The following is a 21,594-nucleotide window of genomic DNA, read 5'->3' on the forward strand; positions in this document are numbered from 1 at the left end:
ATCGCCGATCTTACCACAGATTATCTCGATTCCATTCGTCGTAAAGTCATGACAGAATATGCAAGAGTACATGAATGTGACACATACGTAGTCCATGAGTGATATGTGGCTAGAAAACAATGATTGCGAAAGGAATCCTTTAGTCATCGCCCTCACCGTCGTCGTAACCGTACATCCCTTCCCCGCCCTCGGGAAGGCTCATGATCATGAAACTAGCCTCGAGTAAGCCAATGATCAACGACAATACGCATCGACAACTCACTGAATCTCCTCCTTCAGGTCCTCACAATACCTATCCAGTGGCAGATCGCTTGTCTCCGTACCTTGCAGAATATTAGCGGCAACCAAGAGCCAAAAACGCAGCGATCCTACCAAAGGGCATCTCGATTTGGTCCGCGATACCCTCGATACCCATGAGAGTGAAGGCGACGATGGTCACAATAGGCACGACTGACCAGCCCAACGTGCTGACCAGAGTCATTGGGAGGGCGAAGAGGTATAGCGTGACGCATTGCTTGAGGTGGATGCCGTCTGCACGTTGTCAGCGAGGGTGGGTAACCGAGCTGGGCACTTAAACTTACATGACGAGGGTATAGGCGTGTTCGCAACGCGCTCCATTGCAGTAAGCTGGTCGATCATGCTGGTGACTATGCCGTTCATGGCATTTACTCCTGCTGGGCCGACCGTTTCGAGATAGCCATCTCGCCTGCAGACGAAGAGGAATCGAGTGATCTCATGCGCAATCCTGCGACACCGGTTAGATTCAACCGAGTTCACGGGCGAAGCACCTCGTACCCAAGAGGCAGAGGCAGCGAGGTCTCCTTGCAGAAGTCCACGCTCGTATACTGCGAATCTGCTAGCAGCGGCGTGGTCGCCTGAGGCATCTTATCCTTGCTCCGCTTCACCTTGATTCGCTTCGTCGCGTCCCCGCGCGCAATCGTGATATCGCTCGCTGCCAAATCGACCCTCTCACTCGAGTTGTTCCTCGTCGCCGCGTACGAGCCGTTCACCAGCGACATGGCCTTGGGATTGAAGCCCGCTTCCGCTAGCCGGATGAAGGTCTGCGGAAGGTTTGCGCGGAGGTCGGGGTAGTTCAGGCCGTCCTCGCCGCGGAGGTAGTGCTTGGTGGCATAGGCGAAGGAGAGGCAGAGCCGGAGGGCGTCCTCCTTGCGGCGATGAAGCTGCTTGGGACTGATTTTGGCTACGGGGGTCTTGCCTTTGGTGTACGGGGGCTCTTCGTCGGTTGGGGGAGGGGCGACTTGCACCCAGATGAGGCGGGCGAGGTTGCGGGTGTTGGAGGTTAGGGTGGCGAAGCACTTGCGGCCTTCCCAGTAGCGGTCGTATGACGTGCTGGGGAGTGCGTTAGAGTGAGTTCAGGGCGTGCTGAAGAAGTCGAATAGACAGACCCGTTGCTGTTCAAAATGTCAGTAGAAATAGATGATCAGGATGCAGCACACGCACCGGAAGACCAGGATGAGACCGACGACCACAGAGAGCAGGGGAACGACCGAGTTAGTCAACTCCACTGGATGCCCGCGAGACTGCAGGAACGCGATGATGGAGGCCCAGATCGTGACGGTCAGCACTGGGCCGACGATATGCCTGATGATCTATCGTGCTCGTCGTTAGTCTCGGTGGCGAGTACGCTGCGAACGACGCACGCTTCCTTTAACGCGGAGGACATCTGGCAGCCACGAGAACTGCAGAGGTGATAAGCAGGTTGTGCATTATTATAGTCACAGACGCCTTGCCTTGCGGAGATGCTTCCTTCGCACCCAAGCTGGCTGCGAGGGGATAAGCAATGTCCTTCAGCGATGACAGTGGGGAAACCTACAGTAATGAATGTGGGGAGCCTCCCCTTCGTACCCGCGGGCATGTTGGTGGTCCAGTCCTCTGCAAAGCTAGTACCGCAGCTATAGTCGAGGCCTGCGACGATTCCAAAGCTAGAGGCAAAGCTCGTTGAGAGGTGGAGGTCAGGAATTCACTCGCTCAGTCGGCTACTGTGCGCACCGGGAAGCCGGCCCGGCCAGCTCCTGCTTGCGCCACATCGGATTCTCCGAAAGACATGCATTCACCATCGTAGCTCGTGAGCCCGAAAATACATCTGACCAGAAGAAAAAGACCGCAACCAAAGACAGTGGATTGTACAGTATGCTGGAGACACTACACTAAGGTACAGGGGTGATACACAGTCGAGCAGGTAGGTCACACAAAACCTACGTACTTGTACATATTATACTTACGAGGCAGGAAGCTATATATCGCAACGAGACACGGAGCAGGGAGCGTCGTCCAAAAAGAGCGTGGTATAAGAGCAGGGCAGTCCAAGTTTGTCCAAGCGCAAGATAAGGTGACGCGAACAGTGTTCAATCGGAAATCGTAGTCCTCTTCAGAAACAGCGAATGTGAGAAGCGTGGTTGGACGAGAAGAACTCTGTAGTAGCGCGGTCAGAGACGGAGCCTTGGATACATAGAGGTGACGCGAGAGGTTCCCGTGGAGTAAGGTTCCTGAAATACGGGGTGTCTCCCGGAGACTTGGGAGTGTCCAGCATCCCACCACGCGAGTACGAGAGGCGACGCGGCAGACGAGTAGGCGGTGCGAGAGCAAGACGCCTTCCAAAGCTCTTGACCAGCGGACTGAGTGAGTCCGGGCTCGGCAGTGTGGGCGAGCAGAGGAAGCGGTCCAAGCTAGTACGCGGGGCACGCGAGCGGAGCGGCGAAGGAGAAGCTGCGTTTCCAGGCGAAGTGCTGCTTGTAGGCGTGGCAAAGCTCTTTCTCTTGGCCGCCGTTGCTTTCGCAGGCAGGAGTTCGGGAGGGTCGAGAGGCGTGTGTAGCACTTGTTCGGCAGGCGTGATGGGCGTGGAGAAGTCTTCGGAGAGCAGGTTGGACGAGCGGTAGCGAGCAAGCGAGAGCTGGCGGTGAAGGGTCGGTATGTTGAGGGCCTGACGCCGCTGAGACATAGAACCAGCGCTAGCGTGAGGGGGCTTCCCGCTAGCAATTGAGGGCAACGCCTTGAGTACGTCCTCCTGTTGAGCCTTGACAGGTACCTTGACATCGGCAGGGGATGAAAGCGTAGATGGCAGATCTGTGGTGGCAACAGCAGGGCTGCTGATAGCAAGTGTGACCTCCTGTTCAGAGGAGTGCAGTACTGCAATCGCTCATGATGAGTGGAAACCTAGGATTATGCGAAGAGATGACCTACATTTGCTGATGGTCGTGCGCGACTCAAGCTCGTACACGCTCTGCATGACCTGCCTCAGAGGCATGATCACACCAATCTTACGTTGAATGTAAGCAGCGATGAGGCGGCAGCGACTAGGCGGGCAGTTGCCGAAGGTTGGTTCATGCTGATGGAGTTTGCTGGAAGGAGGATAGACGTGAAGGGCTGCAAGAGCGTTGAGCGTCATCCAATGGCGGACATCGCAGATCGTACCATCCAAGAACACCGTTTGCACAGGGTCTTCCAACGGCGAAGAGGTGAAGGCGGGCGGGACACGACGAAGGAAGCGCAGGTTGGCCGGTAGCATGGAGGCCGGGCGAGAGATACCGAGTCTTGACGAAGGCATGAGGGTCTTGAGGGAAGGTTGAGCTTGAAGGAGGGGATTTCGCGAGGCCGGCTGGATGGAAGTGCAGGAAGAGAGCAATGCGCAATATCAACAAACAAACAACGCGTCAATGCGCCGCTCGACCCCGTGACCAAACGCTTCAATGATCGCGCTCCAAATGCGGCGCAAACGCGACTCGTCAACAACGTCCAGCTTCAGTTTCCCAACCAGTCGGCATGTCAGGCGATATCAGGGCTGCAGTGTCTGCGCTGCAGAAGGCAACGAAAAGGCAGCGGAAGAAAGACATCCTGGCCGGCGTCGAGAGCTTGCAGGCTTCCCTGCCGCTACTGGTGAGTCTCATCGGAACCCCATCGACGAGAGCTGAGAATTTTGCAGGATTTGTCGAGTCCCAGCGATGCGTCTCTCCGAAAGCTCTTAGAGCACTTACGTGCACCTCTACTCCCATTGTATGCAGACCACACGGAAGCAATGCTCGACTACTGCCGCGCGGTGCTCGTCTACATCAGCGACAAGAAGATCGGGGCCTTCACCGGACCAGGGAAGGATGAATTGAGGGAATCGTGGGAGCCAGTGCTGGACTCCTTACTGAATGGTGTCATCGTACGCGTTTCCAGTGCTGCTTTAGAGGCAACATCGCTGACAAGTGTTCAGGATTTCTTGGAGAACAGCACGAAGAAGACAGACGGCAAGTACCGTCCGTACTTGAGTTCGATAGTTGAACTCAACCCACGTAGAGATCAAGGCTGCTATAGGCGACAAGCTGTACTCCACACTTTGTCGGTTATACTTCCCGGACGAGAAGGACGACATCGTTACTGCAGGGCCCAGCTTGCTGTCTGCGGTGAGCATCAAAGAGGGCATATATGCGTCTTATACGAGGCTTATAAGGGACTATGTTAGGTGTATATGCTGATGAGTGACGCGGCGATAAGGCATTCGGACAACAGACGTCGGCTGCGCTCGTCTGAATTCCTAGGACCGTACGTTGACTTCCTCTTACTTGTACGGAGGAAACTGACTGTGACTAGGAAACGTATCGGCTGGATGTTGGCGCAGACGAAGGGTACGTCGATATCAGCAAGCATTGGCTGCGACTTTGAACCTGACTCTCGCAGAATTCGTTGTGATCGAACACCTGCTCGAAGTCTTCGCCACGGCCCTACCATCGTCCAAGGATCAAGGTGGACAGACGCGTCAAAAGTACATCGAGGACGTGTTCGACCCCGCTCTCTTCCGCTGTCATGACGAAGCGATCAACATATTGGCGAATATGCGTTCCGCAGATTGGAGCGAGACGTCGCCGCATATCATGGCAACTCTTGCCGAAGGCAGCCTGACCTAGTGAGTCCTTTCTTCGTCGCTCCTCACGAAATGAGCTGACGCAATGCCGTAGTCCTCAACCGTTTGACGTCTCTGGCTTTCTCGTGGGTGACGCGACGGAGCAGCTGGACCACGGCAAGTTGTATGTCGACGACAAGGGGTTCTATGCGAACGTCGAACAGGTATGTATCGATTTGCAAACTCCCAAGCAACTGACTGAATGCGGTCCAGGATGATGCCTTCGACCACCTCCGCGCACCCTATCGAACGGTCGTCGACATCCGCATCACGTCGACCAAGGATAACGCGAATAGCGTCCGCGTCGCTCTGCAAACCCCTCCGCTGCTCGGCAAGGAGCCTTACTCGATGGAGAAAGCAGGCAGCAGGTTCGACCTCAAGTTCAGGATCAAGGCGAGGGATGCGGATAGGTTCAAGAAGGCGCTGAAAGCGCGCGGTTTGGCAAGTGTTCATTTGATGGTAAATTGAGCGCATATACTGAACGAGCGTAGGGGAACAAGGTTCTTGCTGCTGACAAGCGGATGTCGACTGCTACAATCGTCGTCGAGTTCGACAAGGATATAGAGGAGCCTATGCCATCTACGCAGGTTCGTCCCATAAACGCTAACGGTGTTATACAATACTGACCTCGCATGTCCAGAGCAAAGTCAAGATGGTCGAGGAAGGTGTGCCAGAACTCCTCATTCTAAGGAAGCGTCGCTCACAGTATGCAGTTTGGAACAGTTCCACCGTCGACGGCGCGATCGTGATAGAGCCCACTTCGCCGCTCATGAACGAGTCCGACGAGCCGCTGCCTTTGCCGCCACCGCCAACGAAGTCGATCGCGCAGCCTCCGCCAAAGCCAATGTCGCATCTTCCTCCCGAGTCGAGCGCGCCTTCTCCCCCGAGATCGACTGCTCCGACAAAGGCGACCCGCCCGAAGCCGAGGGCCAAGCCCGCGCGCCGGGAGGAGGGCGAGTCGGACAAGGATCCCTTCATCATCAATCGCAAGCGAATGCGCGTGCCGGACTCGGAGGATGATGATGAGGTGGCCGAGGCAAAGAAGTCGAGGACGGATGCTACTGAGGGTGTGACTGCGAAGCAGAGGGAGGCGAAGGGGAATGCGGTGAAGGAAGGCGTGAAGGCGAAGAATGCAAAAGCGGCGATCAATACGAAAGAGGGTAAGTTGCATGCCTACTCGCTTTTGCTTGCTGCAGATTCCAACGCGCATATAGCCAGCAAAGGCCCGCTGCGGGACAAGAAACGGCCTCCGCCCGAGAGCGACATACAGGCGCCTGCGTCAACCGAAGAGCCCACTCCTCCCGCCAAGCGTACGCGACTTTCTGCCAAAGATGCTCCTGCAGGCAAGGAGAACCCGGCAAATGGAAAGACGATCAACCGCTCGAAGACGGCGATGCGCGAGATCTTTACCGCTCACAAGCCTGACAAGCCGATCCGCGTAGCTAAGCGCTACGGTAAGGCTGGGCGATCGTCGAGTCCTGGGCGCAAGAGCGGCAGAGCGTCGAGCCCGGCGCAGACGGCCACGACCGCACACCCCACGAGCGACTTTGACTTCATTCCGGGCAGTGAGGCGACGACGAAGAAGCCTGCGGTGAAGGAGGCGATGAAGAAGAAGGAGGCGGCGACCAAGGCGAAGGCTGGTAAATTGGCGAAGGAAAATAAGGCGAAGGCGACGTTGGGGAGCAAAGCGAAAGCGGCGGCGGAGAGCAAGGCGAAGACTGAGAAGAAGATGGAGGCGAAGAAGAAGGTTGCGGCGACGATGAAGGAGAAGGAGCCCTCTTCGACGTCCGCTCTTTCGTCTGATCCCATTGAAGATGACGAAGTCGTCAAACCCGCGAAGGGTAGGGACTCTACCATCGCTCCTGTCAGGAAGGGCGTTAGCGCTACAAAGGTCAGTTTCGCACCTTGTTTGTTGCGCCGACGCCGGTTCTCAGACTTTGCAGACGGCCGAAGCTGCCCCTGCGCGACGTGCTCTGCGCGATGAAGATGCGGAGGAGTCTGACAACTTTGATGTGCACATCTTCACATGCCCGTTGTTGCTGTCACTGACCAGATTGCAGGAGATTCCGAAGAAGACCTCAGTTATGAAAGTCGCCAAGACGCCCTGGGAGGACGTCAAGTCGAAGCTAAGGACTCCGGCGAAATCCAAGGACAAGTCGAGGACCTCGAAGCTTCTCGCTGCTATGAACAACAACCTATCGTCGCCTATCTTCGGCGGCTTCGACGAACCCTTGACACCGATTGACGAGTCCGATACGGAGGCCTACGTGAACTTCGTCCAGGATTTGCCCGTAAGAAAGACATCCTCCATGGTATCTCGCTGATACTGACGACTTCATTCAGCTTGCTACTACTTCCGATGCTGATCTCGCTTCCTCTCGCGCCTTGGACTCGGCTGCTGACTCCCGCTCACCTGTGCATATTGACCTTACGACTGACACTCCACGGACTACCAAGGCTGAAAAGAGCAAAACGCGAGCGTCAAGCGCCTCAACTCACCGACGTGCTTTCGAGACAACTGATGACAAGCCTGCGCCTACTACGTCTACCGATGTTCTCAAAGATTCTCGACGCTCGACCGCCAACCGTTCCGCTCCGAAGACTCAGGAGGGTCCTGCAACCCACGCGAAGGAGACGATCACGAAAGCGCTTTCTTCCGCCGTTCGCCCTCAGTCACACATCAAGACCTCGCTTCCTGTTTACAGTCACGAACTCGCTCGCTCGTCCGATGTCGATGAACTTCGCGCAGACAAACACGACGCTCCTCACTCGCGAACCACCAAGCAGCAAGTCAAACCAGTTGACATCGTTTCTACCGATGCTATGCCTCCTCCGCGGATGCCTGTTCGTTCTAAGATACCGGAAAATAATGTCTTCGCCTCGTCTTCTCCGCATCGCCTGGACCGCCGTACGTCTGGAAGCACGACCCTCGTCAACGACTCTGCTCGAACCTTGCATTCTATCTTGCGCTCTACGGGTATCTCGAACAGCGCTAAGCGTCTGGCTGGCTCTGGCTTGTCGACTTCGAAGAATACGAAGGCTGGGATGTGGCCGGGTACCCCCTCCCCGCCTGAAAACCTGCAGCGTCGAAAGTCTCACGAGGCAGGTCGGATGGCTCGACGCGACTACATCGTGCCTGGGACGCCAGCTGGTAAGCTCTACATTTGGTTTGAAGGATTCTACTGACGCAAATCAGTGCGCGCATCTCCCTTGGTGGAGAAGGCTACACGAGACGTACTTTTACCGCGTTCGGGCAAGCCGTACATTAGGCCTGAGACTACCAAATCACGGACGTACGCTGGTATCGAGGATATCATCGAGGTGAGGCTTGCCCATGTCTCTCCCAGCTTGCGTCTAATCACACTAGGTGTTGAACGATATACACGAAGTCATCATTGACAAGGTATCGGGCCGCTTCGTCAACGTTAAGAAAGACGTCCGCCTCGGCAGGTACGCAATGCTCAAGGACGCTGCCGACGACTTCCGTGCTATGCAACAAGAGAGGTGCGCTCTTGAATGTCTGCTAGCGATACAAAGGCTCATCATGATGCAGCCGCGAGCATTACGAGGCAATCTTTGGTTTGCAGGAGGAGTATGCGGACCACTGTCGTACGATGGTTGACAGTTGGGGTGGCTTGCATCAGGCTGGACGTGACTTGACGAAGGGCATCGCGGGGGTGGTCCAGCGCCATGACCGCGGCAGCTTGGTGGTGAAGTTTCCGACATCCCTGGTTCCGGCTCTGCCGGCGTCCTTGAAATCGTAGAAGTCCTTGTGTAGCCAGTCGTTCCCATATCTTGTAGCAAACCCTCGGATACACCTCTGATGTCTTGTACATACCACAAATCGCATAAATACCGGAACGATCAAAGTGCTTGTTCATTGGTATCCCGGCCGCACTCGACGACGGCTTGCCGCAAGTACCTCAGCATGTCCAAGTACTCTGAAGCATGACCAAGGTCAGTCTCGAATACCACTGAAGAAGCGAGAACGTACGTCGCGGGTGGAAGGCTCCCCAACGCTTTGGTATGGCTCCAAACCCATACATTCTGCCACAGTGACGAGGTTGTATCCTGGCGAAGAAGAGCATGAGCCTGGGTGTCCTGTAAAGCCCGACTCCAGGCTTACCTGCGGACTGTAGGGTCTGGATAGCGTGCATGAGGGTTGTATGGCTGTGCTGCATTAGACCGGGTTCCCATGAGGATGAATAAGTAACATACGCTGTCTGTTCTGTGGAGAGGTTAGAATGGATCATGTAGTCCAGAGGCGGTTTAAACTCACCAATCGTCTCGTGATTGAGGGTTATAATCGAGTCAGGGTGCTGAGACGCGATGCTATCGTAGTTGGAATTGACGGTGGCGGCGGATGCGCCCGCCCAGTCGTTAGAGCTGCGAAGAGAGTTTGTCAGAGACAGACTGGTCCATACACACTTTCGCAGACGCACTCAAAGTTCCAGACTACCAAAGCACTGTACCCGCGGCTGGATGCAGCGGCAGTGACCTGGTCATTCGTATCCCCATACGCTAGATCACCGGTCAAAGAGTCGGGACTGAAGTGAGAAATATACGCTTACGAGGCCGGAGGAATGCAGGTACTACGCCGACAGTCTTCTGTAGGGCCTCTGTTGTCTTTTAAACAAGAAGCGGGAGGGGTAGTGATGAGCTGCAAACCTTCGACGCGCTGCATTTCCTGGTTCACTGGTAATTGCTTGAAATAAGTCGAAGTGGGTGCATAAATGAGCAGACTTACTTTGATCTGCAGACAACTGCGTCAAATGCGGGTGGCTCCAGGTGTGCGATGCCAGCTGGTGACTACGATTGTACGCGTAGAGCAGGTTGTCGACTGAATAGTTTCTCGATTGACGCCATGCGACAGTAGCGGATTCATTATGACTTACCCATGTCGTTGTCGTAGATGCATCGCTCTGCAGCTGATGAAGGTTTGCTTATCGACACCGAAGGAGGTGGACTTACGCATCTGGCCGTCTATGGGTTGTCAGCAGGTGTAGGATGCACACGTCAATGGACTTACTGAGGAAGAATGTGCCTTTGGCGCCTGCAGCGTCCAGGGTATCCACAATGTCTTTCCTAGACAAGATGCGTTTAAGATGACCTTCTCTTACCCTTGAAGCACGTACTCGTAGATGTATGGACCATCGTCCTGCCTTAAAATCAATGCAAAGCTCTTCAAAGGCGGAGTGTACGTACGAAAGTGAGCGCTGCATCACCCGAGTTCGCACAGGATGTGATGACCTGAGTTCCGCTTTGGCGAGCAGCTAGCTGGGCAGTGGTCGCCGCCGAAGTAGCTCCCAGCGTCAAGGAAGGGAGAGCGGAGAAGATGTACATATTGACAAGAGAGTGGAGATGTATGAGTCAGTGGTCGCCGACCGTCAACGGTCCACGCTAAAGACAAGGAAACGAGAGAAAAGAGGCGGAGCGAGCTCGAAGGGACCTCGTGCATACCGAGCAGCTATAAACCTTCGAGCCTCGGCAGATGATTCTTGTCCACTGAACAACACGGCCGTCGGAGGCGCCAAGGCTGATTGTCGTGAGCTTCGCGTGACCAGGAACGATTGATCTCGAGGGAAAACCATGGGATGTCCCCGGCCTCGACCTCCGCCATCTTCATTGCCATGCGTTGCTTGGGATGAAACGGGGCTTCCTCGGGGACGGAGGTGCACAAAAGGTGAATATACCCCGCGTGGCGGAGCGCTTGGAGAGCATTTGTGAGCGAGGCGAACTTGTTCTTGCGTTACCAGCTGACTACGGACCCTTCCTTTACATCGGTTTTGTCTCGCAGTATAAGTCGACGCGGGGTTCCGTTTGGTGTCCCGTCGTACTCTCGAGTGAGAAACAATCTCAATCATGAGTACGAAAAGAGAGGAAAGGGGATGAGCATATGAATTCGTGAGTTGCCCGCACTTTGTCGTTACCGTCACGCGTTACCGAAGTGCAGTCGTCGACTTGTGAGATTGCAGTGGCGGGCGAAGGCTGCTGAGCGACTTCACATGTCCCTTGAATTATTCTGTCTCGTACGTACGATAAGTGGTGGTAGATTTCCTGTCAATAAATCACTGCTTGGCCTGCCACTCGTCCAGCCACTGCTTCAAGTCCTCCGTCGAGCGGCCGATGTACGTGTAGCGCGCCTTGATGCTGTCGAGCGCCTGCGCGAGCGACATGTCGTACTTGGACGTGTCCTTGTCCTGTAGTAACAGCGTGAGTGATGAAGGAGGCGTAAACCCAAAAGATACGCACAGCGAAGAATGCCTCCGTCTCCTTGTAGTCCTTCTCGGTCGAGAGGACCTCGATGGGGCACTGGATGATGCGGCCAAGAGAGAAGTTGCCTTCGAAGCGCTTGCAGATCTGTAGCCCCCAGTCAGGTCATTCTCCTGCATCAGGAACATCGCGAAAACGCACCGTGTCGTAGTTGTCCCTCAGGAGAGTGACGAACATCCGGCGGGCGGACGTGTTACCCTGCAGACCGCGGAAGAAGTGCAGCAGGTCCTGATCGCGGCTCTCGTTCAGCACGTAGTGCTTCGTCTCCTCGAGGAGAGCCGGATCGCGGGTAGAGCACATTGCGCTCCTGCGGGGATATGGTCAGAGGAGGACTCGCCAGGCAGTACACGTGGACGTACATGGCGGCGACGCTGTACGTCGGCGTCTTGGGCTTCTTGAGCACCTGCTTCATCTTGTCGAACTCGGCGCGGCCGCCGTTCTTGACGGACTGAGAGCTATGCGTCAGCAAGTCATCTACAGAGAGGCGATATAGGTACTGACATGCACGAAGATCGTCCGCAAGAGGTCAGCGGGGATCAGCGAGTCGTCGTCGCTCTTCAAGAAGGGCTCGAAGCGGCGCTTGAGTTCGGCGATAACCCTGCACTCGCCGTTAGCTCCTATATCGTAGACAATCACTTATGAACGAACTTTGGCTCGTCACTGGCAGCGGACTGTGAGATGGCGAGGGTGCGCAGCTGCGTGACATCCGGGTGCTCGTCGGCGGAGTACTCGTAGCCAAGGCGGTCGACGATAGGGACGAAGAGGGACTGAGAGGACAATCAGCTAGTGCCGATTTGGGTGACCAAGACAACCACTCACGCGACGGAAAGCCTTGAGCTTGTCGACGACATCCTCGTGCTCCCACCAGATGGACGTCAGCGAGCTCAAGTTGCTCGCAATGGTCTCCCAAACCAGGTCTACCATCATCCATCAGCACCTTTCCTCACTCCCCCAAACGATCCCATTACTCACTCTCCTTCTCATTCCTCAACAAATTCACCAGCATCAACGAGCTGCTCAGCTTCGACAGGCCCGCCTTGCTCGTCGCAAAAGCGTCAAATACCAGACCCATCCGGTCGTCGAGCGTGAACAGCGAGTCCGCCTTCGCGGCCTCCTGCCCGATGGCCGCGAGGCGCTCGGGCGTGTAGAGGACGTGGTAGACGCCGGCGGTGCCCGCGTTGAGCTTGAAGGGCTTGCTGGTGTCGAGGGGGTAGGTCTTCTCGCGCTCGCCGAGGACGGGGCGGGAGATGGTCGAGTTGCCGGAGGCGTCGCGGGTGAGGATGGCGAGGGGGACGTTCCTGTGGGTGGGTTAGGAGAGGGATGAGGGGATGGTGGACAGGTGGCGTACCAGATGGTCTCGTTGTCCTTGGGGTCGGCGGGGCCGCTTTCGATGAAGCGGTCCTGACGGACCTTGATGCCATTCGCGTCCTCGGAGACGGTGATGACGGGGAAGCCGATCTTGTTGACCCAGTTGGTCATCAAGGCGACGACGTCCTGACCTACATGAGAAGGGAATCAGTCGAAGTCAGAGAAGATAAACGAAAGGATATACCAGTGGAGGTCGAGACACCCTTCCAGAGGTCCTCGGTAACGCTGTTGCCGAAAAGGTGGTCCTTGAGGTACAGCGAGACGCCCTTGAGGAACTTGTCCTCGCCGACGTGCGCAGCCAACATGCGGAGGACTATAGTATTGTCAACAGAGCGCATTGACGTCAATGTTTGTCAATGCATACCCGACGCAGCCTTCGAGTATGACAGGGCATCGAAGATCTAAACTGATGTGAGTATTAGCCTGATGGAGTGCAAGTATATGCGCACCTGGTTGATACGGTTGGCGTCTGGGCACTCGACCTCGATAGGATGAGACGAGAGCTTCGCGTCTAAAGACAGAGCGCGCGACAAATGTTGGTTGATGAACTGCGACGTGAGCTTCCACTCAGGGAAGACCTTGTCCGTAATGATGACTTCGCCCATCTGTAGAAAAGTTGAATTAGCTTCGCACTCTCGCTCTCGGGGTAGGTAGCACAGACGCACAAGGGTAGCAAAGCCCTCATTGAGGTAGAGGTTGTCCCACCACTTCATCGTTGTGATGTTGCCGAACCACATGTGCGCGACTTCGTGGCTCTGAACGGACGCGACCCAGGTCTTGGCCTGGAGGTCGGCGCGCTCGGGGTCGAGGAGGAAGACAGAAGTGCGGCCAGTGATGAGACCCCAGTTCTCCATAGCACCGGCGTCGAAGTCGGAAGCCTGAGATGAGTGAGAATCACGATGAGATTTAAGCGCGAAACTTGATGACTTACGACAAGGGTGTCGAGCTTGGGAAGCGGGTAGCCGACCTCGAAGACCTGCTCGTACAGAGGAAGAACCTTCGCCTTGACATCGAGCGCAAACTGAGCCTGGTGAATGTTGTCTTTCGTCGCTGCAGCGCTAATCAGATGGGGAGGCGATAGGGTGGCACAAAAGTACGCACCAAAAATCCTCAGCGGAAGCTCCTTGCCGCTAACAGGGAGCTTAACCGTCGACTCGAGCTTCTCGAAGTAGCCGTTGGCCCAGGCGACGATGTACGAGCTCATCGGCGGCGTGGTCGCGAACTTGGTGATCTTCCACTTGCCCTCGGTGCAGGTGCTCTTAAGCAGGCTCGCCAAGTCAGCGTCCTGCGGAAGCGCGCTGCCAGCCTCGTAGACCGTCTCGGAGATGTCGTTCATGTTCGCTAGGTTGACGGTGCCGTCGCGAGAGACCAGGGTGATCGCAAACGTCGCTTTGAGGAGCGGCTCGTCCCAGCAGGGGAATGCGCGGCGTGCGGCGGTGGGCTCGAATTGGGTGAGGGCGTAGTGCTTCTTGACGCCCTCGTCCTCCCACTGGGCGCGGTAGTAGCCCATCATGCTCCCGGTGAGGGGGGCATGGAAGGGGATGGTCAAGGTTGCTTTCGAGCCGGCGGGGAGAGCGGTGGGGAATGAGACGGTAAGGCGTTCCTGGGTCTTTTCGAAGGAGGTGTTGGACTGGACCTGCTCGGTCTTCAAAGAGTCCGACCAGACGCGCCTATGGTAGGAGTGAGATATATTTTGATGGGGAATGTGATCTGGGCGTACGCGGGGGACAGTTCCAGGTCAGACGAGTTGAGAACAAGGTCCTTCGTATCCTCCTTGATGTCAAGGCTAGGGATATCAGCTGTAGTATATACCAGCGGGAAGATGTACACACTTGATCTTCACGAAGCCGCTGAAAGTGAGCTTTTCGAGGTCGGTCTGCACGGTGACATCGTAGTGGGTAGGGCGGACGTTCGTCGGGAGCCTGAACTTGCTATCTTCTGCCGCAGCGGTCGACATCGTTCGTCTGGCAATGGCAGAGGAGGGTGATGGTATCGGGATCGATGGAGGACGGCGAGAACCGAATTTAAACCACCTGCTATCCCGGGCTGACTGGCTTTGACTCCGGGGAAGGGACGCCAGCTGTGGCGACGCATGGGCGTATCGCTGCGCCACGGTCCCTGGCTGCGTCGCTATCGTGCTCAGCGACGCCCTCGCCTGCTGCACGCATCTCGGCAGCGACGAGCTCAGCGTCCAGGGGCGCGCGTTGGGCGCCCAGAAAATATTCATGAGGGCGGCGGACGCGTCGGGCGACGGAACGAGACCGACCGCCGTCCGACGCGTCGACGCCGAGCCCGGATCAGATGACCACGCGTCCGGGCGCGTGCGCGTTCCCGCGAAACACCCATTGTCCGTGAAGAGTAATTCGCGACGGCGTCTTCGTCTCAGCCACCGTGTCCGCGACATCCGCGTCTTCCTCGCCTTCAACTTTCAGCTGTACTCTCGCTCGAACGACGCTCTCTTCCCGCGAGACGTGTAACGGCAGGCCTTCTGCGATCTCAAGATGACACCCTCTTGATATCTCTGCTACTCTGGAGCTCTAGGACGACTGTGAGGCACCCGTGTTGTCAACTAGATGCAAGATATCGAGGTATGCTCTGCCTAAAACGCCACAAGCAACCTGTCGCTAGGACGGAGCAATGGCATGTCGAACTGCCTCCCATAATCAATGCAACGAAACGGCCTAAAGCCACTACTCTGTTCTTTACCTGATGCGACTCCCCTCAAGCAGAGGAATGGTTTCGGATCCCTGCGAACAGCCCTTAGGCTGTACTTCTCCTCGGTGGACTCGCCGCAGGCAAAATCCGCAAGCGCCGAGCTAGCGCTCTGAATACCCTTTCTGTCCTTCGAGCGCGGAGTATGCTCATGCCTCGCAGAGCCCCAGGACATCCCATGCCCTGCGGAACTGGAGCCCTCTCGTTTGCCGCCTGGGCACGCCGCAAAGATGGAGGCAAGATGGGTCCAACTTCGCCTCGTGATCGCGCACACCTGTTCGTGCGTTTACGCTTCCCATACCCCGCACTCCAAGAAAACGCCGTCCTGAATCTTCTCTTCTGCCGAGCGAGCTACGCTCCCCTACGTTATAGCATCGTCTCCCTAACGATGATCCCCTCCTACCGTATGAACTGGCTATATAACGCGCCTCCGCTGCGCGCCACCCAAGCGCACCCGGCCTCACGCTTTGTCTCAATTTCCCTGAAACCCGGTCGGCAGCCTCTTCAGGACCCGCGCTCGGCTCTACGGACTTCGCCTGCCCCCCGCTCGCGCTACGGGTCTTCGCTTCGCGTCTGGGCTTGTGCTCGCGGCTGCCATCGCTCACGGGACCTGCTTTCCCCCTGCATCTGCACAGGGTCCTGGGAGGAAGCCTCTGGCTGTATAGCCGGGTCCTCGCGTCTGCCCTGTTCACGTGAGGTACGCCCGCGTTGGTCAGGAGCGCGCAGGCGTCTCTTCGGAGCCTGATCACAGGTGCCATTCGGCTGCATCCGCTGCTCAAAAGGTCTCGTGCCGTGGTCTGAGGTGTTTCTCTTCTCCTTTTTTCCCTTCCCGTCGCCTGCTCATCACGCACGACGACGAGCTGCGTTGACTTTGCGCTCTCGACACGACACTGCGCGTACTTCTACTCGGAGACGTAAAACGATCATCATGCCGCGTCCCTTTTCCATGAACGTGAACGAGGGGGAAGCTCGGGGAGCTATGGGGAGTCGCCCGAGGCCCAGGAGTGGTCGTCCGACCGATCAAAAGGACAAGCGGGCTCGCAAGTTCTCCTTCGCGAGCTTGCTGGGTACATCCTCCAAGGTCGACGAGGAGCAGAACGACGTCCCCAGCAAGCTCATTCACGACGAAGCACCTACTTCACCGGGTGGCGCGCCAGCAGCAGGGTGAGTCTAGCGTCATGATTAGGGTGTCTCGGAATAGGCGCAGGCGAGACTTGTCGTTGACTCTTCCGCTTTCCGCTACTTCCTCATTTGACTCGGTTACTTCCTCATTCGGCTTCCGTTACCACTCCATTTGGCTTCCGCCCTTCGCCCCTTCCTCTTTCGGGTGCCAACCCACCCCTTGAGTGGTTGCCGTTCATCGTTTGCCCAGCTTTTTGACATTGTGCTCTCCAACTCCCGCCCCTGCCCCCCTTCGATCATGACGCTTATTTCTTGATTGCAGATCCCCGCGCAGCGGTCCTGATGATGCCGACATGCGCAGCGAGGATAAAGAGGTGGCTGGGTGAGTGTGCAAGCCCATAACTTTCGATATGCCGTTTACCTTGTTGACGATGACTCACCGTAGGCCTGCCGCCCTCGCACCGCCTGCAACCCCTACCACTCATGCACCGAGGCGGTCACCGAGCATGTTGAGGCGGCTGTCGATGCGTTTGCGCGCGTCCAGTCCCAGTGCTCAGGTATCTTCACCCACCGCAGAGCAACCCATGCAGTACATCGATGACCCGTTCAGAGCCGAACGACCTGCTCCGCGCCTACCTCGTCGCCGAATCTCAGCCCTTCGCGCGCGGGGTCTCGAGCCGCCTGTGCGGGACCTCAGCGCGCTGGAGCGTGAGCGCGACGAGCGGCTGCCGGTGCTGCAGCCCGTGGGCGAGGAGGAGGATGGGGAGGCGACGGCTGCCAGGCGCATCCGCGAGGAGTGGCTGGCGAGGAATGCGCTGAGGGTGGATACGGATGCTGCCGAGCCAGTAGACATCGAGTCGGTGGATCCGTGCACGGTGCCGTTGCCTCCGTCGCCAGCACCTAGCGTCAAGGCGATGGAGGCGTCTACTTCGTCGCCGGCTATGCGACGTGGGTCACTGGCATCGAGCGAACGCGCACCAGCACTCGACACCGATAGCCGGTCCTCACTGGCTTCGTCGTCGCCCCGCTCTGAGGCGTCGTGGCGTGCGCGCGAGCGCGTCGAGCGCAGTACGCCGGGTGTCTTGGAGAGCCCTGTTGAGGGCTCTGTCGTCTTGCCACCGTTGCTGGAGGAGACCATCGTCGAGGAACCAACGCAGGAGGGGGACGAGGCGTGCCCGCCACCCTCACCGTGCGCAGACAAGGCATCCAAGAAGCAGAAGCGCCTGAGCCTCTTCGGCTGGCCCCGACCGTCCGCGCCTTCGCCCTCGACGTCGAATAGGCGGTCAGGCCTATGGGATATGCCCTCGCCGACGTCGTCCAAGAGGCGCTCGGGGACGTGGGATGGCCCAAGGACGAGCAGTGCGCCGATCACGACTCGCCTGCCCGTGGCGCCAGTGATGCACGACGTGAAGACGATATCGACCAAAATGGACAGCATTGAGGACGAGGAGACGAGGCGGATGACGGAGGTGGCGTTTATGTAGCTGCCTGGTGTTGTCTACTTCTTATCCTTTACTCGTTCGCTCTGATCTTTCGTATCCCTCACTTCCTCTCTACGATCTCTCCCATTTCGCACTTCCCCGACTTGTCCCCGACTCACTCTACCTGTGTACGATCCCACCTCCATCTCTCTTCACCCTCTACTTGACGTCGCTGTGTACTTACTACCCTCACCTTCTTTGCTTCTTCGACTGTATATAGATGCGGACCCGATTGTCAGTAGTTATGCATTTGGTTGTACAGTGGGACTACTTCTCTGCCTGCTCGCGTGGGATTGATACCTACGAGTGACCCTACGATTGTCTGATGAAATAACGAATCCGAGATGAGATCACGGAGGAAGTCAAGCAAACGCAGGCCTCGGCGCAAAAAAAAAATCTTCACGACAGAGCCAGCATCCTCGCCAGCACCGACGGTTGCTCATCCTCATACCGAATCCACACCACCCCATTCGGCGTCGAAATATGCGCCTCGTCCCCATTGCACCCCCGCTGCATGTCCTCGAGCCTGCACGCCGAGGGATCGCCCACGAAGTAGCGCGTGGCACCGGCGGCGAAGCCGAAGGGCTGCGCGCTGCGGGAGAGCGCCTTGGACATCCGGATGCACGCACAGGACGCGTTGACGCTGAGGATGCCGCTGAAGGAGCGCGGGATGTAGAGCGAGGCGGTGGCGTTGGAGGTGTGGAGGAAGATGCTGAGGGGCGCGCGGTGCTCGAGGGCGGGGGCTTTCTGTGGGGTGGGGGGGGGAGTGAATTTGAGGCAACGGGTAAGATGGGGGTGTGGGGGGACGTACGACTCGGAGTTTGCAGAGCTTGCCTGTGGTTTGGAGGAGGATGGTGATCTTGCGCCGTCCGAGGTCGAGGGAGCGCGGGTCGTGGGGGATGATGGTGAGGTCACAGTGAATTGGGGCGGCGGCGGTGACGAGCTCGAGGTGCTCGCCGGCGCTTCTGTCGACGGTGGCGCTGTCATAGGACATGTCTGGCGTGACAATGACCTTCATGGGTGCTGTGGTGTCGGGTAGGCGAGGGTCGAGAAGGCAGGTGGCATTGATATGACCTTCGCTCTCCGTGCGCGAGACGAAGATGTAGTTCTCTGGTTTGGGAGACATGTATTCGCCTGTATCGCTCAACTGTCTGGGTTTGTCTGCCGTGGGCGTCTGAGGTGGGTGGATGGCGTTGAGGATTGCGTACGTCCGGAGGCGTATATAAAAGCTGACCTCGAAAGGCTGTTCCTGGGCTTCATCCTGGAGTTGTCTGGATAAAAGCTGTTCGCCTGTCAGAGTTGGAGGGTATTTCTCGCAGTCGATGATCATCTAGACGGGGGCGGAAGTACAGAAAAGAGGGTGCTGCTGATTATAAGGCCTGCGGGCCGGCGCAGCGTAACTGCGGCGCGGTGAGCAGCATAGGTCATGGTTCCGGTAGGACGCGCGTATGGTCATGGTGAGCTGGACGGGCGGTATGTTGGTGATAGTTGAAGCTTTGTTCAAGCAGTAGTGGTAGGAGTAGAGAATGGGGATTGCTGGAGCATGTGATCGCGTGGGAGGCTGTTGATGGACATGTGCACACAAACGCCTGTTTTGGCCTTTGGTGGCTTTTGTTGGGCAAGACGTACACACCGACCGCGGCAGCGCTGGCGCTTCCTGCCCGAAACCTCGACCATGCCGGCGTTTGATCCAGTGCGCGACGCGCTCAATTCGCCACTATCTCCGTCCCACCCGCCCCCCAGCCCGTTCACACGCCCCCAAGAAGCGCCCCATTACTCTTCCTCCCCCCTCGCAAGCCCGTCAATAGGTAAACGCGCAACAGACCTCAGCGTGCTCCTCAACGATGACCCCCCACCCCTGACCCGCACCCCGTCATCGCGCTCCGCGTCCCTCGCCCATCTCGTTCACCAGACCGAGCCAGAGGACAAGCTCGCGTTCAGCGACCCTCTACGCCGCGGACAGTCATCGCGCGACGACGACGGGTACTTTGCGCATCGTCCGTCGTCATCCTCCTCGCGCACTTCCTTATCGAGCGCGGGCCTCTTCACGCCGTCCCCTGCCGCGCATACGAATGGGAGACCTGCGCCACAGCCAGTAGCACCGGAGTCACCAGAGCGCCTGTCGCGGCCCTCGTCTTCGTCTTCTGCGGTGAACAGCGCACGGACGGCCACGCGTCCCACGTCATCACACGGCACCATGGCACCTCCCCCTCCCCCACCACCGCCTCCACGAACTGCATATCAGCCCAAGAAGCGCCTGACCCCTGCCGGCTCAGTCATGATACCTCTATCAAAGGCCGAAATGGAGCAGTTCCAGAACTTCCGCGGCAAGGGTTCAGTGACGCTGAGCAAGCGCAAGCGTGCGCCGTCAAGAGAGCCGGACGAGGATCGGCCGCCACCCAACAAGAAGCTTATTGGAGATACAGGGGTTGTCGCGGCTCACTGTGCGTCGCAGATACCTCCTTGCAAATTCACACTCACGTTCTCGCAGACAATGCAAGACCAGAAGTAGGCGTCGATAAGCGCGTCGAGTCACCCATCTTCGCGCTCAAAGCGTTCAACAACTGGGTCAAATCCGTCATCATCACAAAATTCGCACATCCTGCCCTGCAGCACTCCCCCAACTACTCTCGAAAAGAGCGACTGCGTGGCAAGGTGCTCGATCTTGGATGCGGGAAGGGCGGCGACATCAACAAGTGGCAAAAAGCGAATGCGAAGCACTACGTCGGTGCAGGTGCGTAGCGACGGTGGCTTGTGATAACGGTATCCTGACATTGAATATCTAGATATCGCGGCCGTTTCCGTTGAGCAGGGCAGGCAGCGCTGGGAATTTTTGCGAGGCGCCCGTCCAGAAGCCCTCTTCCTCGCACTCGACTGCTTTACTGAACCCATAGGTCGCGCATTACCACCAGATATATTGCGCACGCCATTCGACGTCGTTTCGATGCAATTTTGCATGCACTACGCATTTGAAACGGAGGCGAAGGCGCGATGTATGCTCGACAATGTCAGCAGATATCTTCGATCAGGCGGCGTCTTCATCGGCACTATACCCAACGCTGACTTTCTGCTGTGAGCAAACTCTATCCCCCATGTCGAGCCATACTAACACTCCCTGCGTTGCAGCTCACATCTCGACGATGTCGATGAAGACGACCACGACCTATCATGGGGAAACTCCGTCTACAACGTCAAGTTCGACGAGCGCAAGCATAATTCGATCTATGGTCACAGGTATTGGTTCTACTTGCAAGACGCCGTCGACAATGTGCCGGAGTATCTAGTACATTGGGACCCCTTTGTCAAGTATGTAGTTCACGCCCTCGAGCGAGCCAGCTGTCTGATGAGATCCCTTTTCCCGTCATTCTTTCTTTGCATCGTTTTCCCCTTTGCTTCTCGACTTCAGGCTAGCAGCGGAATACGGCCTACTTCCGATCTACAAGGAGCCGTTCGGCGAGGTCTTCCAGGAGAGCGAGAAGAAGGAATTCAAGCAGCTGCTCATCCGCATGAAGGTCATGAACGAGGAGGGGGAGAGCAACATGACCGAGGATCAGTGGGACGCCGCCAGTGAGTCCCCCTTTCCCACTCCCATTTTTCTGCATCCTCACCTGCTTCCCCCTTGCAGACGTCTACATCGCCTTCGCATTCCAGAAGTGCTAGCCCGCCCATATCTTATCTGTATCCATATAGTTACTGTAGTAGCACGTAGCGCACGCACATTAGTCGAGACGAGTA

At 57.1% G+C, this 21,594-nt stretch overlaps 9 protein-coding genes across 9 annotated transcripts; 4 read left to right on the forward strand and 5 right to left on the reverse strand.

Annotated features, from left to right (window-relative positions):
• Nucleotides 1-9: 9 nt before the first annotated feature.
• On the reverse strand, nucleotides 10-1,979 carry SCHCODRAFT_02024108 (UPF0187-domain-containing protein). Its single transcript, XM_050341555.1, has 10 exons — nucleotides 1,835-1,979; nucleotides 1,752-1,784; nucleotides 1,662-1,700; nucleotides 1,462-1,610; nucleotides 1,407-1,412; nucleotides 796-1,350; nucleotides 582-745; nucleotides 373-531; nucleotides 263-323; nucleotides 10-212 (listed from the first exon to the last, which is right to left on the reverse strand). Exons 1-10 carry the CDS (start codon nucleotides 1,874-1,876, stop codon nucleotides 140-142), a joined length of 1,281 nt encoding a protein of 426 aa, XP_050202900.1. The 5' UTR covers nucleotides 1,877-1,979; the 3' UTR covers nucleotides 10-139.
• A 141-nt stretch (nucleotides 1,980-2,120) lies between these two features.
• Nucleotides 2,121-3,632, reverse strand: SCHCODRAFT_02525187 (uncharacterized protein). The gene is made up of 3 exons (XM_003035076.2): nucleotides 3,433-3,632; nucleotides 3,202-3,384; nucleotides 2,121-3,147 (listed from the first exon to the last, which is right to left on the reverse strand). The coding sequence occupies exons 1-3, from the start codon at nucleotides 3,563-3,565 to the stop codon at nucleotides 2,390-2,392; spliced, it is 1,074 nt and encodes a 357-aa protein (XP_003035122.1). The 5' UTR covers nucleotides 3,566-3,632; the 3' UTR covers nucleotides 2,121-2,389.
• A 148-nt stretch (nucleotides 3,633-3,780) lies between these two features.
• On the forward strand, nucleotides 3,781-8,667 carry SCHCODRAFT_02695189 (uncharacterized protein; the record flags this gene model as incomplete). The annotated part of the gene is made up of 19 exons (XM_050346873.1): nucleotides 3,781-3,894; nucleotides 3,941-4,165; nucleotides 4,217-4,259; nucleotides 4,300-4,406; nucleotides 4,466-4,545; nucleotides 4,594-4,628; nucleotides 4,681-4,906; nucleotides 4,959-5,067; nucleotides 5,117-5,362; nucleotides 5,395-5,490; nucleotides 5,544-5,568; nucleotides 5,617-6,063; nucleotides 6,118-6,794; nucleotides 6,847-6,915; nucleotides 6,964-7,194; nucleotides 7,247-8,054; nucleotides 8,100-8,224; nucleotides 8,271-8,407; nucleotides 8,457-8,667. The coding sequence occupies 19 exons, from the start codon at nucleotides 3,781-3,783 to the stop codon at nucleotides 8,665-8,667; spliced, it is 4,011 nt and encodes a 1,336-aa protein (XP_050202901.1).
• SCHCODRAFT_02606528 (glycoside hydrolase/deacetylase) lies at nucleotides 8,340-10,344 on the reverse strand. Its single transcript, XM_003035075.2, has 14 exons — nucleotides 10,109-10,344; nucleotides 10,039-10,061; nucleotides 9,933-9,988; nucleotides 9,875-9,886; nucleotides 9,799-9,825; nucleotides 9,651-9,743; nucleotides 9,572-9,598; nucleotides 9,475-9,522; nucleotides 9,346-9,424; nucleotides 9,183-9,289; nucleotides 9,122-9,131; nucleotides 9,030-9,073; nucleotides 8,898-8,974; nucleotides 8,340-8,844 (listed from the first exon to the last, which is right to left on the reverse strand). The coding sequence occupies exons 1-14, from the start codon at nucleotides 10,244-10,246 to the stop codon at nucleotides 8,827-8,829; spliced, it is 759 nt and encodes a 252-aa protein (XP_003035121.2). The 5' UTR covers nucleotides 10,247-10,344; the 3' UTR covers nucleotides 8,340-8,826.
• Nucleotides 10,345-10,971: 627 nt separating this feature from the next.
• SCHCODRAFT_02481346 (uncharacterized protein) lies at nucleotides 10,972-14,501 on the reverse strand (the record flags this gene model as incomplete). Its single annotated transcript, XM_003035074.2, has 17 exons — nucleotides 10,972-11,103; nucleotides 11,156-11,263; nucleotides 11,318-11,483; nucleotides 11,536-11,624; nucleotides 11,678-11,774; nucleotides 11,825-11,943; nucleotides 11,996-12,093; nucleotides 12,149-12,474; nucleotides 12,525-12,675; nucleotides 12,729-12,857; nucleotides 12,909-12,945; nucleotides 12,994-13,149; nucleotides 13,210-13,422; nucleotides 13,476-13,594; nucleotides 13,646-14,214; nucleotides 14,265-14,330; nucleotides 14,377-14,501. The coding sequence occupies 17 exons, from the start codon at nucleotides 14,499-14,501 to the stop codon at nucleotides 10,972-10,974; spliced, it is 2,700 nt and encodes an 899-aa protein (XP_003035120.1).
• Nucleotides 14,502-15,461: 960 nt separating this feature from the next.
• SCHCODRAFT_01269988 (uncharacterized protein) lies at nucleotides 15,462-16,093 on the forward strand. Its single transcript, XM_050341357.1, has one exon. It carries the CDS (start codon nucleotides 15,498-15,500, stop codon nucleotides 15,999-16,001), a length of 504 nt encoding a protein of 167 aa, XP_050202902.1. The 5' UTR covers nucleotides 15,462-15,497; the 3' UTR covers nucleotides 16,002-16,093.
• A 91-nt stretch (nucleotides 16,094-16,184) lies between these two features.
• SCHCODRAFT_01187097 (uncharacterized protein) lies at nucleotides 16,185-18,124 on the forward strand (the record flags this gene model as incomplete). Its single annotated transcript, XM_003035905.2, has 3 exons — nucleotides 16,185-16,420; nucleotides 16,701-16,760; nucleotides 16,824-18,124. 3 exons carry the CDS (start codon nucleotides 16,185-16,187, stop codon nucleotides 17,860-17,862), a joined length of 1,335 nt encoding a protein of 444 aa, XP_003035951.1. The 3' UTR covers nucleotides 17,863-18,124.
• Nucleotides 18,125-18,258: 134 nt separating this feature from the next.
• SCHCODRAFT_02482344 (uncharacterized protein) lies at nucleotides 18,259-19,189 on the reverse strand (the record flags this gene model as incomplete). The annotated part of the gene is made up of 3 exons (XM_050342814.1): nucleotides 18,259-18,606; nucleotides 18,671-19,033; nucleotides 19,094-19,189. 3 exons carry the CDS (start codon nucleotides 19,187-19,189, stop codon nucleotides 18,259-18,261), a joined length of 807 nt encoding a protein of 268 aa, XP_050202903.1.
• Nucleotides 19,190-19,472: 283 nt separating this feature from the next.
• Nucleotides 19,473-21,572, forward strand: SCHCODRAFT_02606534 (uncharacterized protein). The gene is made up of 6 exons (XM_050344217.1): nucleotides 19,473-20,303; nucleotides 20,351-20,593; nucleotides 20,646-20,931; nucleotides 20,986-21,165; nucleotides 21,266-21,426; nucleotides 21,485-21,572. The coding sequence occupies exons 1-6, from the start codon at nucleotides 19,535-19,537 to the stop codon at nucleotides 21,517-21,519; spliced, it is 1,674 nt and encodes a 557-aa protein (XP_050202904.1). The 5' UTR covers nucleotides 19,473-19,534; the 3' UTR covers nucleotides 21,520-21,572.
• The last annotated feature ends 22 nt before the right edge of the window (nucleotides 21,573-21,594 follow it).

Source organism: Schizophyllum commune (genome assembly GCF_000143185.2).
Source record: "Schizophyllum commune H4-8 unplaced genomic scaffold SCHCOscaffold_1, whole genome shotgun sequence".
In the NCBI taxonomy this organism is placed as follows: Eukaryota; Fungi; Basidiomycota; class Agaricomycetes; order Agaricales; family Schizophyllaceae; genus Schizophyllum; species Schizophyllum commune.